The following is a 16,448-nucleotide window of genomic DNA, read 5'->3' on the forward strand; positions in this document are numbered from 1 at the left end:
CTGGAGAAGCACCTCCTCTTAGAAGAAGCCATAAAAAACAACAAATTGAAGAGAGCTGCATGCTCATTGCTACAGTGGGCCAGGAAACAACAAGTGGCAGCTTTGGCTGCTTTCTGCACTAGGACTGAGCAAGTGTCTTTGGTGCTTGTTGGAGAAGAGAGAGGGGAGGCCTGAAAAGCAAAGTTCAGGCAGGACATATGCCCAGAAGCAGACCTGTGCTTTCGGTGGCAAGGCTTTGGTGACTTAATGAAATCTCAGTAGTGCAGACAAACTCTGGTTGTCACAGGTTTAAGGTTTTTTCTACTGAAACTAAAACAAATATCTAGAAAGGGCTGTTGTCCTTTAAGTCAAGTGGAGTTATGTGTAGGTCAAGTGAGATGTTTGTGCCTCTATATTGGGCATGTAGTTCAGGAAATAATCCTGCTACTTCCCATTATCCATATTCAGGGCAGACATGTGGGCCCCAGTCAGCTCCTGTTTTATTTTTGTGGAAAGTGAGACATTGCAAGCAGTAAAGCCATAGAAGCAGAAGCACAGCCTGCATTGATATTGCACACTCATCACCAGTGATGGCTGCTGCCCTCAGACCCCATGGTAAATCCCATGTGACCCCATTGATTTACCAGCAATGCTGAGTGCATTTGTGGGCCCTTTGGGTTGAAGATATCCAGTTACATTTCCCCTTTTTTACCTGAAAGTTGTCCAAATTAGATTTTAAGGCAGGTTTCTGAATGGATTAGTGTAAGGAAAAAACATGCTGCAGAGAGATGTGCTTTCTTCTGTAGCTCTGCTTCACCTGTCTAAACTTGAATCAAATTGCTTGGAAGGTACCCTGAGGATGAATGGGAAAAAATAAACTCTGCTTGCACTTATATGCATTTAAATGTGAAGGAACTGCTTTAAGATACATGAAACTAAATTTAGATTTCCACTGCTGCACCTGAGAGCAGGTCTGGTCCTGCATATTACAAATGGTATTTTCTTTGGAAGGAGAATGGTTTATGTTTTATAGTTTTAAGTGGCTTTTAATGAACAGTACAAGTTTTGGACATCTGATCTCACTGTGTTACGTGTCGCAACAACTTTTTCTCAGAAAGCAGAGCAAAAGGATTGCAGAACAGTGATCTTCCTTTTGCAGACACTTGATAGCTGAATAGAAAGCCCAATTATTTGTATAGATTTTATCACTAAATGATAAAAACCATCATAGCAGGATGTCATACATGCTAAACTGAAATATGTATTGTTTAAATCACAGAAATATATAGGATGGGAGTTAAAGGAGAGTAGGGGACACAAGAATAATAGTTGACTTAGATATTTGTTGCAAATATAGAGTTGAAAGTACATTTTAAGCTCAACAATACTATGACTTTTGTTAGTTTACGGGGGGAGTTACTTTTCCTGTGGTTTATTATATAGAATTTTCCAACTGTTAAAAAAAAAAAAAAGAAAGGGTGAGCAATCTCTGCTGTGCCAGGCCTATGTACTTTCAACATGAATGTTTATTTTGCTGCTACCTTGAAACAGATATGCCTGGTTACTGAGCTGGGTCTGCTGACTCTGTCCTGGCTTAAAAGCTTCAGCTTTCCAATTGCAATGGCAAAGCCTTGCTTTCAAATATAAACACTGAAAGGCTGCCAATAATTTCATTAATCACTGGTAAAATTTTGCTGAGCCCAAGGTTACCATGGGTTTTGTACTAGAGTACTTTTGGATTTCACTTTCTCAGCTCTAACAGGGAGTAGCTTCCCTTCCCTGACAAAATAACCCATCACAATAATCATACTAAAAAACACCTCAAAGGGTGCTTTTGGCAAAAATGCAGAAAAATTCATGTACATTTCTCCCTCAGTTGGTCACTTCAGCAATAGCTGTATCTACCCAATGCATCTGCTACCATGCTTTGCAGAAGCGTGATAAAAACCAACATAATTCACCCAAATGTGCCAGAAGCTGGTTTCTGTGCACCAGAGTAACTCCATGGAAATGGAGGTATTTATTTTCTTGCAGGACAAACCCAATTTCCTCCCTGAAGAAGCAAGGTGTCTGCATGCTGTGCCCAGTGAGAGTCTCTCTGTTCCTTGCAGTGATGGTGGCTCACTTTTCCCTCCTGGCTGTTTTTGCAGGGGAGACAACCACGACGGTGGCGCCGTTCATTGCGGGCGGGGTCAGCGACGGGCAGTGGCACTCGGTGCAGGTGCAGTACTACAACAAGGTAAGGCTGATTCTGCTGCTGCTAGCCCTGCTGTTCATACAGCAACAGGGGCAGCTAGCTCTGACCTGACATATGCAGGTGACCTGAATTGCATTTGTTTCACCAGTCACCTTGGTACAGCTCTGCACAAATGGTACTGGTCTTGCTTACCTTGCCTGAGACAAAAATTCTCTCATAGGATGTTTGGGGTTTGACCCAGGAAAGCAAAACTAGATGTAGTATGTTTTTTTTCAGAAGTACTCCTAGGGAAACCTTCATGTACTTGGAGCTATTTTCATTTTCAGTTTTTTAAGCTGTTACAAGTGTCAGTGTATCTAAACCAACTGATTCATTTGTGTCTTGTTAAAAAAATGTGCTATGCAGCAGCCTTCAGTGTAATAACTATCAACCATTAGGGCAGAATTTCCTGAAACAAAGAAAATTCTTTCCTATAGCTGTCTTTTCTTGTCAAAGGGTGGGTTTAGCTAGCACTAGCTTCTCTGGTCTGGAAAATATGATTATTAAAAGGTTCACAGCTTTCAGTAATAAAGCACTGTCTTACTAAATAGTTTTTTTTGGTCTGCTATATAAAAAGATACACAAGAGAAACTCAAAAGTTGTCACTGCATGCAGTCCATGGCACTCAGAGGTGGACTCTGTGGTCCCTGTCCCTCTGCTGCCACTTGGTCACAGGGTCAGACTGACTAAACTAAAAGCATTGCAGGCTCTCTGTGCAGAGCAGCCATTTCATGACGAACCACAAAGCAGGATTTTAGAGTGTACAGTGTCACTATTTACAGGTAGATGTCAGAGATCTTCTATAAACCATAACAAAAATTAGAGTTCATTTAGTGACTAAGAGACGTTGCTTTTAAGTCTGACATGGAGCATTTTAGGGGAATCACATAAGGAAATAGAGAGGCATTGTTGGCTGTTAAAAAGGAAACAGGATACTGGTGTAGGAAGCTGAATGGAAGATGGAGGATTAATATGATCAGCAAGTTTTTTTATTTTCCAGCGCTGCATCCTTTCATCACAGTTTGTGTGGCAGTTTGAATGGGAGGATTAAAATTTTATTTTGAGTCCTAGATAGGATCTCCTAGCCTAAGGATATTTTATTGAGGTAGTAAAAAGCTTTCTATTAGTATTTTATATTTTAAAAAAAATTAAACTTAATTAAGTTTTGTGCTTAACATATGCAATATATTCTCCGCTATCTGGAGCCCAGAGAAGTAGAAGTGAAACTTGGTGTGTTGCTATGCACACATCTGTGGACACTGTGAAGCTCTTCTGCTGTTTCCGGGTCTGCATATTTGTTAGAGGATTACTCTGGCAGAGTGCACAGCACTTGCTGAGGCAGTGGAGGGACACTCCAGCTTTCAGGCCCCTGGGCACAGCTGCAGGGAGAGCTGCTGGACCAGCTCACTGAAGTGCCAAGGAGCAGATAAGGGGCCTGAGCAGCAGAGGAACGCTCTTTAAAAGGCAAAGAGATCTGACACAGATGTTAAAAATAAACCCCTGCCTCATTTTCAGGGCTTGCTATGGTTCAAGCAGACTGGTAGTGAGCCATGTTAGCAGCTGGTGTTTTCTCGTTGTTAACATGTGTGTCCTGTCATCATTTTCTTCTTCTGCCCCAGTTTTTTGAAGTGAAATGAGCGAGTCTCCACTGAACAGGACAAAATTCATGGCAGAGAGGGAGAGCAGAGTGAAACACCAGGAAACACTGCTGATTTACTGCCTTTGCCACTTGTGTGACATGAAAGTGATGAAAAGCAGGGTCACTGTGTGGAGAGCTGCACTGTGCCCTTTGCTGTCCGTGTGAGAGACTGAGGTCATCACCTTCCCCTTAGCAGCATTTATTGCAGGATGGTTAAATTTGGGCTGGAGGGGGGAGCTCACAACTTTGAGTAGATGGCACAAGTAGGAAATGCTCACCAGTATGTATTCAGAGTGCTCTCAGCACTTCCCAGCACATCTGAGAATTGCACATCGCACCAGCTCTCCAGCAGTGGAAGAGGGAGTGGGTGCTGCAGGGCAGTGACAGCTGGAGGCAGCTCTGCAGCCCTGCCCACCAGGCTGCCCCCACACCCTGCCCCAGGGTTAAGCCTTCACCTCAGCTGGTATTTGTTTGTACAGCAGTTTCTTGGCTGCTTCATGTTTTAACAAAGCTGGAAGTAAAGTTCCTGTGAGGAGGTTGAAAAGACAGGGACAATTTAGGGATTTGAGTTGTGCCAAGATAAATGGGATGCTGTGTCTAAACTTGACACAGTTGAGATGTTTGAATAACAGAGGACCAAAACTCATGAGTTTTGAAATATGAAATTATGCACACATATTAGTTTACAGCTACTGCATCCTTCCACGCTTTCCAGAATCCTACTGCAGTGGCAGTTCATCATCCCAAGGCTACACAGTCCCTTTGTTCTGCTCAGAAACCTTTCTGAGCATGCAAAGCTCCCCTGAGCTGTCTCCCTCCTCCCTGTCTCTGGCTCATGTTTGATCCTCACCTTCAGGCCCTTCTGGACTCTCCTCCCTCCTGTCTGCCTCTGTCTTTTCCTGGCAGCAGGGCCACAGGGGCTGCCTCCACCAGCATCCCTTTGGTGCGCCTCCCCCTTTTTCCATTCTGCTGTTTGCCTGGGGAGCTTCTGGTCTTTGCTCCTTTTTAGACATCTCTTGCCAATGTTGTCCATGGGAATAATCATCATCACAGATATCCTTGGAGATCCAATTTATTGATTTGTCTTGCATTAAAAAACTTGAGCAGCAGCTGTTTTCTTAATAGACGTATCCTGGCGATGTGCAAAGTCACCCTGCACAAAGTCAGTTTGCTAAAAACCATAATGAAATGAGAAACAAGTGTAGAAGTGACTCCTGTGAAGTATTTTCTGTACTTAGCTCAGAAGCGATGTGCTTGGTAATGTTTATCTTTAATGTTGTTGAAAAATGATGGTTTAGAATTAACTACATATCATGAAAGGTTCCCTGCCACTTGGGACCAAACACTGGAGCCTCATCAGTAAAAGATAAGTCCAGAGCTGGCTTTGCTCCTCTGTGTTTGCAGAGAGGCATCAAAGCAGTTCTCTGTCAGTTCAAGTATTTGATGCTTTCTTACCAACCCTGCTATGTGCCAGCACTGTAAAACATTGCAGTAAGGAAACAGATTGTATCAGAGGAAGGGAAGCAATGTCATTTCATTTACTGTGTAGTGATGGAAATGGATGCTCCCTTCGTTGGAGGAAACCAGCTGGTTTCAGTAGAAGTGCCTGAAGGAGGCACATGGAACTTGTACCAAGTGTTGGCTCTGCATTGAATTTCTGGAAGGGAAGACATCAAGGGGGAGGAATTAGAAGTTATAAGACAGCAGAAGTGAACTAGGAGTGTTTTATAACCATTATCTGGTTTCAGTTCTATATTAGAAGTTTTTCAGCTTCCCAGTAGCAAAGTATCAGTTTACCTGTTACTTGCCATTGTCAATGTTTGCTGACAGTGGGGGAAGACAGGGAGGAAGGCCACTTGCTGACTCTGATAGCTCAGACACATTATTTAGTGGGGTCCTGATCTTGCAGCCATTAAAATCAAGTGGGAGGTATTGAATTAAAGGTAACCTGTGGGTGACCTGCTTTCTCAAGAGGTATATATTGATAAGAAATTTAGAAGAAATGGAATTTAAAAAATTATTTTGAAAGGAAAAGTGGAAGGAGGGGGAAGATTTCAGCCTGGTAAATGAAACTAATTTAAAAATAGTAGAAACAGCCTGCTGCTTGTTTACAGGATAGCTGGTGTAGGGGGCAGCAGCAATGTCAGCTGCCCTATTTGCCTCAGTACTATACTTCCTCTCCAGGTGATGCGAATATAGTCAGCCTCTGCTGGAGCTTGGTCCTCATCCTTTGGCTCTCCTGAGCCTGCAGCATGAGTGACAGCGACCAGCTTTAGCTGTGCTGATACTTGTTTGGAATAGGAGCACACCCATGTTTGATGGTGATGATGCTCAGTAGCAATGGCATTATATGAACTGTCTGGCATTCATTGCACATACAGAGTCATGTATGATTGTAGGTAGTACCTGGAACAGCAAATTTTACTGAACCCAGTAGTGTGTGGTGTTTTTAATTAAGTGCAAAGTTCAGGCCACTCTCCCAAACTCCTGATAGAAACACAGTTCTGTTCAGCATTTGAGATATACCATCAAACTTATGTTAATGTTTCACCTGACTCATTACCTCAGGATAGAATTCATCATTTGGCACAACATAAAAATATTTTGAGTATGGACATGTTCCTTTAATTATAGAGGGCATGTACCTGTATATTTGTATTTATATGCTCTGTATATTATGTGTTACTTATACATACATGACATCCAAGTTGCTTAAGGATGTTACTGTTCTGTAGGCAGAAGGTCCTTGTGCTCTCTTTAAAGGAGCACAGGATAATTTTACCTCAATGACAGAAAACCTGGGAAAAGCATATAGAAACAAGCTCTCAGTGAGTGTCTGATGTGCAGTGCAGTAATTCTGGGGGATAGGGTGAACAAAGCCCTGAATGACTCACTGGGTGACTCACAAAAGGAACAACTTCGGTGTGCTGTTTGGCAGTGCCTGTGGTGGGATCCACTTCCATGGTCAGGAGGTGTGAAATGGTGGGTGCCTAGGAGAGTATCTCCACTGTACTGGTCTCTGAGCCTACAGTCTCCTAGGATGAGCTATTCAGGACAAATATTACTCTTTTTCCATAACTGGGATGAGATTTATTCTCATATCTGATAATCAATAGTAAGCTGCTGTTCTTTCTCTCCCTCCTTGAATGTCTTTGATTGAGACATGCCATGGGTTTTGTTTCAGATATTTGGCTGTCTTGGGAGTAGCCCACCCCTTCAGAGTGATTACAGTTAGTAGGGACCTGCTGACTCTCATCCCTCTGTGCTTCCCACCCAGCAGAACACAGACCTGCACTTAGCCTGAAGAAAACTGCAGAGAAAACAGGCAAATTCTTCAGTTAGAGATAAACTTGAAAGAAGTGAGGGTGATTAGGGTTGATCTTCAGTGTGTTGTGAATTCAAAAGACAAGAGGTGCATTGCTCTCAGTTAGACTCACATATGAATTCAAAAATTTCCTGCCTGTGGTAAGTGATGGTTTCTCTCGAGTTAACTGGCCTTCAGCTGGGGCAAGCTGCAGCTTGAATATCACCGAAGACTGAGTTAATACTGAAGAGATTTAGCTGTCAGCCCACTCATGCACCAGAATTTGCCAGTGCCTTCTCATCTCATGGAGGTTTTATCCCTCATCCACTGGCTGAAAGCTGTTTACAGTGCCAGAACACCCTGTGGTTCAGTGCCAAGTCCCACTTGTATCTTATTTTCCATACCTGGGGGGGGTACAGCAGCTCTCCCCTTGTGCTTGCTCAGTGGGTGAGTGGGTGGGTGGGAAGGCAGCTTCCTCCCTCCCCTGGGGGCTCCTTGGCCAAAGCTGATCCTGAAGGGTTATTTTACCCTGCCCCTACAGCTGTGTGTAGCACCACAGAGCTGATTTTTTGAAGTCTGCATTCACAAATCCTCCATACTATGGATCACTAGTAGTGCCCACAGACTGGCTGTGGATGCCAGGGGTGGCCTCTGGGCAAAACCCACCAGCTCCATATCTGGGACACCTCAGTGAACCCCATTTGTTCATGCCATCTGAGTGGGGCTCTCCAGCACTGTTGGACAGAGCTTATGTGATCCAGCTGTAGGCAGCTGAGGGTCTTGAGGATGGTGTGGATTTGGGACTGCTGCCAGCTCAGGTAGACTTGGGATAAAGCTGTTCACAACAGAGAAACAGATCCTATCTGCACTTGCTCAGGACTCAGGATAAAGTGGAAGGAGAGGCAGGGTCATGGAGGAAAAGTTAGGAAGAAAAAAGCATTTCCAGGCCAGGTCACAGTTTTATATGATGCTGTTCCTGTGGCTAGTCAGGCAATATGGTGGTCAGAAAAAGGAAGTTCTGTGAATATAGGTGTCCAAAGAGGCATAAATTAAGAGCATACCTGAAGATAGTATCTGTCAATGCTCTTAATGTTAAAACAAAAAGCATCTGCTGGTCTGTTCTGAACCACCCACCTTCACTCCACGTACACTCTTCATCTCCATGTGCAATTTTTGCCATGCCCAAGTGTACTGGGTTTGATGGGGTAAAGTTAACTTTCTTCACAGTAGCTAATATGGGCTGTGTTGTGTATGGGCTGTTTTGTATTTGTGCTGAAGGCAGTGTTGGTAATGCAGGGACATTTGAATTGCTGCTGGGCAGGGCTTTCACAAAGTCAAGGACTTTTCTACTCCTCAGACTGCCCCAGCAGTGAGGAGGCTGGTGGTGCACAAGGAGCTGGGAAGGGACAGCCAGGACAGCTGACCAGAGGGGAACCCCATGCCATATGATTGAAGGGAAGAAGAAGGAATAGGGGGATGTTCACAGTGATGACATTTGTCTTCCCAAGTCACTGTTACATGTGACAGAGCCCTGCTTTCCTGAGGATGACTGAACATCTTCCCGCCCATGGGAAGTGGTGAATGAATGCCTTGTTTTGTTTTGCATGTATGCACAGCCTTTGCTTTACCTATTAAACTGTCTTCATCTCAACCCATAAATTTTCTCACTTTTGCTCTTCTGATTCTCTCCCCCATCCTTTTGTGGGGAAAGAGAGTGAGCAGCTGTGTGGGGCTTAACAGATAAAGACTTTCTGTAGTTCCTCTATAAGGAAGGAAAGACCTGGAGATAAAAATTGCAATGTGTACCTGGCAAGCTTGGACATGTAAAGGGAAGGTTACTGGGTTTGGGGTTTGCTGAGTTTTTGCATTTCTGGGGAGCTAAGGATGCATCCCCCCCATTTTCTAAATGAAGCAGAAAAATCAACCAGTTGCGAAGTACAGTCCTGTACAGACCTTGTATTTCTTATACTCTTGCACGCCTTATGTCTGCCACTTGTTGGCAGAATTATCTTCAGGATTATCTTTACAGCAAATCTCTAACATTCATCACTGCCTGTGTTTTACTAGAGCCTCTGCTTTGATTCTGGGAGCTTGTGTGACACAACTGCCTAACAGTGGCCAGAGGCAGAGCACTGCTGAGCAACTTGAGGATGTGTACGCAGAATTTTTATTTTGAAAACTCAGGTCCATCCCTGTTCTCCCACCCAGGAGCCTGCTGAGACCAAGTTTCATGCAGTCACCCATCACCAAGAGGGGGTGACACAGTCATACCCCAAAAATCAAGATCTACAGGGCTGTGTGTTGTTGTAGTCATGGGCAGCTGAAGCATGGTGGCCACTTGCAATCCCCTGACACGGGCAGGCAGGAAGTGCCTTTTAATCCAAGGGCAGAAGCACAGGTGGCACAGGCAGTGCAGGCAGTGGGAGTGGTGCAGCTCTGTGCTGGAGAGGTGAATGCAGCAATTTGTTTTCAATACGGTGGGATGAGTGCAGCAACCTGTGACAGTCTGCTGCAGAGACAAGCACAGACCCTGCTGCCTCTGGCACACATGCCCCTGCACGAGGTGCCTTTGGAGCTGACAGATACGTTATCTTGTTTCCTTCTGAAAACAGAGACCATCTCTGTTGATGGCAAATTTGCCTGTTATGGAAATATATTCCATATCCAGAACTGACAATTGATTTTCCCACTTTGCCTTAAAAAAAAGGCAGAGTGCCTTTCACTACAACATTGTAGTGAAACTCAGACTGTGAAAATTGTGCCAAAAAACAAGGATGGCACTGGTTACTGCTTTCTTTCCTGTAAAGGGAACCAATCCTTGTTAGATTGGGTTCTCACCACTCTGTTGCCCCAGGACCAGCAGGCAGCATCAGGCAGTAGCTCAGCACAGGCTTCCCTGTGCCACCCCACTCCCACCTCGTGTGAGCTTTCCAGCACAAACACCTTGTTTGCTCAGCTCTTGGTCTCCCTGCTGAGCCTGCCAAGGCTCTGCCAGCACTGTGGGTGATTTATGAGGCAGGCACATGCCTGCAGCTGAATAGGGATTGCCAGCTCCTTGGAGAAAAGCCACATAGCTGCCACCAGCTAGGCATAACTTTGTCATTGGACCCTGGGTGAAAGACACTGCCCTCACAGTATCCAAGACACCACCCAGTATCGTTTACCTCTGAATCTGAGCAGCCAGGAAAAGTGGTTGGTGATTAAATTCATAGATAGGTATTTGGTATTGCCCCTTGTGCTGGGGAGCACCTCCTGCACCAGAGCAGGATTGCCCAGCTGAGTGCTGAGTTTTGTAACTTGGTTGGAAAAGACAGACCCCAACAGAAGCCAAATAACTGGAAAAACAATTAGCAATAACGTTTGGGTATGACTTACGCAAATGTCTATCACTGGTGACATCGGAGCAGATTTAATTGTGAGCTGAGGGAGAATTTTTGAAGTTAATCCTCTTGGTGGCTTCCAGACTAATTTGTTAAGGGATTGAGGGAGATTTTCTAAACAAACAATGCAGTTGTTGAAGATTATGGTAATGCCACTGTTGATCAGATGTGGCACTGCCAGAGTTTGGATTTTGCTGGCTCAGATTGACATGCTGTGTTTACAGCATTTCTGATTGACACAGACCTGCTTCAGCATTGCTTGGCATTGTTTGATAAAGAAAAATGCAGAATAGCAATTGCCATGTCAAGCAAACCATGGAAGTGGAGAGGTACTGGAAATACTGAAAATTATATTCAATTAGGAGCACCCTACTTCTCTGAGCATATTTTTCCAGAAGGAAATAGAATTTTGTGGCATTTCAAAACCTAAATTCATGATATTTCTAAGAAATGCCAATAGATCTTTTAAAGGCTCTCATAAGTGTGCAGGGCAGCACATTACAACATAGTGCTTCCTCTTAAAAGAACCACGTATTCTTACTTCAGATTTAACCATATTTCTTCCAATGTTACCATTCCCTTATCACCCATCTCATTGTGAATTGTTTAACAGCAGAATGTACAGCAGGGTCTGGAAGCCAGTGATGTTACAGCAAGGTGGTGGATGGTGCTAACTTCCAGCAGTGTGGGTGGTACACCTCAGCAGATCATCAATTTGTGCTGGATGCTTTTCCTTCTACAGCATTTTCATGGGATCAAAAGTTCTGCCATGGCTTATGCACAGGGAAGCCTGCAGGACACCAAAACCATAGGGAGCATGACCACAGTCAGTTCATTAGCTCAAGTTTTTGAGGACTTAGATGTACTTACCCATGTACCTGGGGAGCCTGTTCTTCATAGAGAAAGGGTTTCTTCACAGGGTTTCTTCAGCTTTACAAGAAAAAAACGTTTCAAGTGTAAAAGTCACTTTCTTTTCTAGCCACAACCAAAATTTTTAAGCAGCATCCTGAGAGACATTCATGTTTAATTTACTTCTCAGCTCAAGTGGGTAAGGAAATTTGACTGGAATTCCAAGGTGATTAGCCAGAAGCAGGTTATGAAGTTTTTTTCACAACTTTCTTACAAGAACAGAAGTTGCTGTATCAGCAGATTATTGTCCTTTTTGGTGGGTAGGCTTGTATACTGGTGAAAGATGTGGTAAGTAGTGCTGGAGGCTCATGTACAATATGAGAGTATGAGGGATTTGTAGCTATGCATTTGTATTACTGATCTGTATTTTTGGTGCTACTGGGCATGGCCATTAAAAAAACCCTATCAATTAAAATTGCAAGCAGCTAGAGGAAAGAAAGAAATGAGATTTTCATTACCGAAAGCATTCTGCATTTTGCATTTGAAGTTCAGAATGTTGTTCTAGTCAAACACATAAAATATGTTCTTCGTGTCTGAATGCAAAAGATATCATTTCCCACATGCTCAGAACTCAATTTTTAAAATGCCATGAGAAAAGGTATTCTCAGAAAAAATAGTTCCTTTTGTGAGTCATTTCCTGGTTTTCTGGCTCATGATTCATACACTCACATCCTTGCTGAGGTCAAATTCATCCTCTTCCACCCAAATCCAGAGGATCGTCAATGAAAGTCCTCCTCTAGGTAAGACCGTAGATTTGCTATACAGAGACTGAACCTTGACAGATTCTGATTAGAATTAATATACCTGCCCACAGTTCTGATGTTCTTGCTGTCCCCTGAAATCTTTAAATCAAGTCACTATTTCCCTTTCTAAAGGAACATTTTCTCTTGGGTGCACGTGATGTTATTGAGCAGGACTCACTGGGTTATGTTCTGTGGTTGTACAAAGCAGAAGACTGATTAGATGAGAACATGAGTCCCATAGATTCAAAAAATGTGACAGAATCCTGTGAAAACCTGTCTTGAGTTCCAGCTTGCAGTATTGCAGGTGGAAAGCTCAGAGGGAGCAGAATTGTTGCTGCACATTTGCCCCATTCTTACACACTTGCACAGCATCTACCACTCCCTCAGTGGGACTTTGGCCTGGCCTATGACAACCATTTACATTCCTAACATCTCCTGAAAAGCACTGGAGGGCTGCCTGGCTAATATTTACTTTTTCTTGCTCTGGCTGGTTGTGGAGCCCTTGCAGGTGTTAGTGGGTGTAAAGGGATGGGGGGTGGGCAGCTGATCTGCCCTTGTGGAACAAAGATATGTGAGCCTGGTTTTAAAAGTCCCTCCCTGCAATTCCACCATTATTTATTCGTGTGGACTTCAATTAGTAATTGTTTTTGTTGGTGTTTTGTTTGCTTTTTTTTTTTTTCTGGTGGAGGGTAAGTGTGAAGTGATTGATATCTGGGAAAGGAAATCAGGATTTGGCTGTGGAGCGACATTCCATTGTCTTGACACAAAATAACAAATAACTCACCTCTAAATCTGTGTCTCGGGAAATTAAAGTGTAAAGCAGTGAAAGTCATGGGGAGGTCATTGAGATGTAAAGTGTGACCTGCTCCCCAGCCCTGAGCAGCTCAGCTCTCAGTGGCAGCTTTGAGAAATCTCTGGGACTGGGGAAGGGAGGGAAAGCATGTACCCAGGGCCTGGCTTGTTCTCTCCCCCGCCTGCTTTTTGGAACTGTTGCTCTCACAGAGTTTGCAAACACCACCTGAAAAACACTGATTGTTGTGGTGGTGATTTTATATGCAAACACAAACAGTAACTTTTCAGAACACATCTGCACAGTAAGGGACTGTGTCTTGGCAAAATCAGCCTGAGTCCCTCCTCTTTTGGAAGCCTCATCTTTGTCAGGGCTGTTCAGTGCTTACTCTTCTCGCATCACCCAGGTTTTAAAGGCTTCATTTGTGTGCCCATCTAGGGTGTGCACCCCACATCTGAACTGAGTGTCAGCTGTGTGGCTTTTCCTCCTGGTGTGGGGCTCTCAGTCATGCTGGGGAACCCGGCACCCAGTGATGCTCCTGAGCCCAGTTTGCTCAAGCCATCTGACACCTCTGCACTGCAAAAATCCCAAAACATTTAGTGGCACCTCCCAAAATGGTGATTATTGAGATCTCTATGAGACCTGGCACAATCTGAATGGTCCTTGGCTCACCCTAAGGCCCTGGGGACAGGGCTTGAAGGTTATGCTCTGCAGCTCAGCCTGGCAAGGCCTTGCTCAAAGCCATGGAGTCATTGGAATGGCACCTCAGGAATTTGGTGCGAGTTCTTTGAAGTGCACTGTTATCACAATTAAATCATGTAGTAAATTACAGTAACTCACTGATTTGCAGTAACTTTTCAGGTATTTTGTATCTGTCTGTGTAGTGAGAGGAAGCAGCACTTTGCAGTTACCTGGCCTTGCAGAAGTCTCTGTGTGCCAGGGGACCCTCACAACGATCCAGCCATGGGGGAGGAAGCCCATGGAAAAGTGTGGGATTCCTGGATGTTATAGGCAGAAATGTGACTCCATTACCACACTAAGAAGCAGTTTGCTTGGCAAGGTGTCACCAGGGATTTGTCCAGGAAGGGGTTAGTTGCTGTGCATAAGTGTCACAGGTATTTCTTGGACTCTGAGAGCAGCCACATTGACATTCTGGATGCAAAAATATGTCATAGAACTTACAAGATATAAATATATATAAAGCAAAAAATATTTCAGAATTGTTCTTTGGCAGGTAAATAGGGATAAGTGGCAAAGGGAGAAGGATTTGCTGAAGTGGAAGAGGACAGCAGGGGAGGGAGAACAAGGGGGCTCTTCCAGCATCAAGGGATATGTTCTTCTTTCCCAGTTCGCCAAAGGTGCTGGGGAACATCCTTGTTGGTGGAAAGAGACTGAGACAGCAAAATAGGCAGAAAAAGGGTTCAGAGGGCAGGAAAGGTCAGGGAGAAGGGACATCAGCCACAGGGGGAGAACAGCATGAGGAAAGGGCTGCAGAGGAAGGACAGGGCACCCACAGCAGCAGAGCACTGTGGTGAGTGCTGTCTGCCACATGGAAAGCTGAATGTTGTCTTGAGGAGAGAGAGAATGGTCTCTTGACAGCCAAAACAGGTCTGTCTTGCTGTGTCACTGATTCAGCCTCAAAGAGCTGAGAAGCATCTGGGAATACACATTTGAGGATAAAATTTCCATTTGCAGACAGGGAAAACTCATCTTCCCATCAGCACTACAGCAGCCCTTGCCAAAATTAGTCAGAACTAAGAATTATACCCTTTGCAGTAGCTGGATGATATTTGTGAAGATCCTGGTCATGCTGTAGAGGCAAGGAGCATATCTGGATGCCGTGCCTGTGTAACCATGGCTTTTCACAGCCCTGCTGTGCCATTGCCACATGTGACAGGAGGGGCTGCTCCCCATCTCTGTCCCAGGACTGGAAGAGCAGCACAATTCAGGCAGTGCCATTCACTAGTGCCAGGTCTCATAGCTGTGCTGAAAGCCTCCTGCTTTGAATATCAAAGTTTAGCCTCTGGATGCAGCCCTAAAGGAGATAACAAATCAGGCCAGTAAAACTCGCTTGACTTTGTGGGCCAGCCCAGATCCTGATGATTGGTGTTGCAGGGCGTTTCTCTAGGAAAAGAAACTGGTCTGATGGCTTTTCAGGATTTGCATTTTTTACTCACTGATGGGAAGCTCTTTGGTTTTCCTTTTCACTGTCTCAGGCTCTCATGTTTCTGTACAGACTTGAATCAAATTTGTATAGAGAAATGCCATTAAAATATTCAGTGAATAAAGGGGATACATACATCAAAGGAGTAAGGGGGTTATGTGAAATGACTTGTCCTGCCTTTCCCTGGTGACTAATCGGGATCTGTTCTTCATACCGCCTATCTTCAAGGTGCTCTGGAAACCTGCAAGGGGAAACTCTAGAAAACAAAGATTAACGTTAGTGGTTTCTGTAATCTGACCTGATTTGGAGTTTCCTGATTGATCAGAGTGGTCTGCACGTCCATGCTAAGCTCCTCTGGCATTTCCTAGTCTCTCCCCGTGAGAGCGGGACCGTGAGCAGTGTGCTGTCCCTGTTTATTTTTTCCTGTTTGTTTATTTATTTTCCTTGCTGGGGGGGCTGGGCTCCGGCAGCTTGTCCGGGGAGACGGCCGCTGCCATGGGCCCTTAATGAGCTTTTTGAGCACTGAAGCAGCACAGCATCGCCTGGGAATGGCAGGGGCTCCTGCCTTCCCCACGGCCGAGCGGGAGCAGAGGCCGGCGGGTTAACGAAGCAGCCGGGGCTGGCGGGGCTGGCGGGCGGCCTAATGAGCGCCAGGGAGCTGGGATGGGACCCTGGCAGAGCCTGCAGCAGGACCCTGTGCCACTCACTCCAATGCCCCCAGCAGGACCCTGTGCCACTTGCCCCAATGCCCCCAGCAGGACCCTGTGCCACTCACTGCAATGCCCCCAGCAGGACCCTGTGCCACTTGCCCCAATGCCCCCAGCAGGACCCTGTGCCACTCACTGCAATGCCCCCAGCAGGACCCTGTGCCACTCACTCCAATGCCCCCAGCAGGACCCTGTGCCACTTGATCTGTTTCCCCCCATTATTACTATAGCTGGAAGCATTAAAAATCAAAGAGCCCCAAAAGGAATAACGCATTTTCCACCCAGCACTTTTGTGGGTGGTGGGGTCTGAACCAGCGCATTAACAATGAAGAGGAGAGTGTTAAAAAAAATAACAAGGAAACAGATTCTTTTTAACCTTTAACCACTCTGAAAGGCCAATAAATCATTAGCTACTAATTAACAAAAACAGAAGGGTAACTTACTGTCTGGTAAGGAAACTCTTGGAATCACTGAAGGGCTGGCACTTACTTCAGGATGGCTTTTCTTCTTATTAAAAAGACAAACAAGCCAAGCTCTGAATATTAAGCTATGCCATACAAAGCATTTTGCGAGAAGACTGTCTAAAATAAATATATT

The 16,448-nt window shown here is 44.8% G+C and overlaps 1 protein-coding gene across 1 annotated transcript in view; it reads left to right on the plus strand.

Annotated features, from left to right (window-relative positions):
- Positions 1-16,448, plus strand: part of CELSR1 (cadherin EGF LAG seven-pass G-type receptor 1) — a 163,607-nt gene that overhangs the window by 93,294 nt on the left and 53,865 nt on the right. Inside the window, 1 exon segment of the mRNA XM_030959311.1 lies at positions 2,130-2,218. Coding sequence (XP_030815171.1) covers positions 2,130-2,218 — 89 coding nt within the window.

This window comes from Camarhynchus parvulus, chromosome 1A, assembly GCF_901933205.1.
Source record: "Camarhynchus parvulus chromosome 1A, STF_HiC, whole genome shotgun sequence".
Taxonomy (NCBI): Eukaryota; Metazoa; Chordata; class Aves; order Passeriformes; family Thraupidae; genus Camarhynchus; species Camarhynchus parvulus.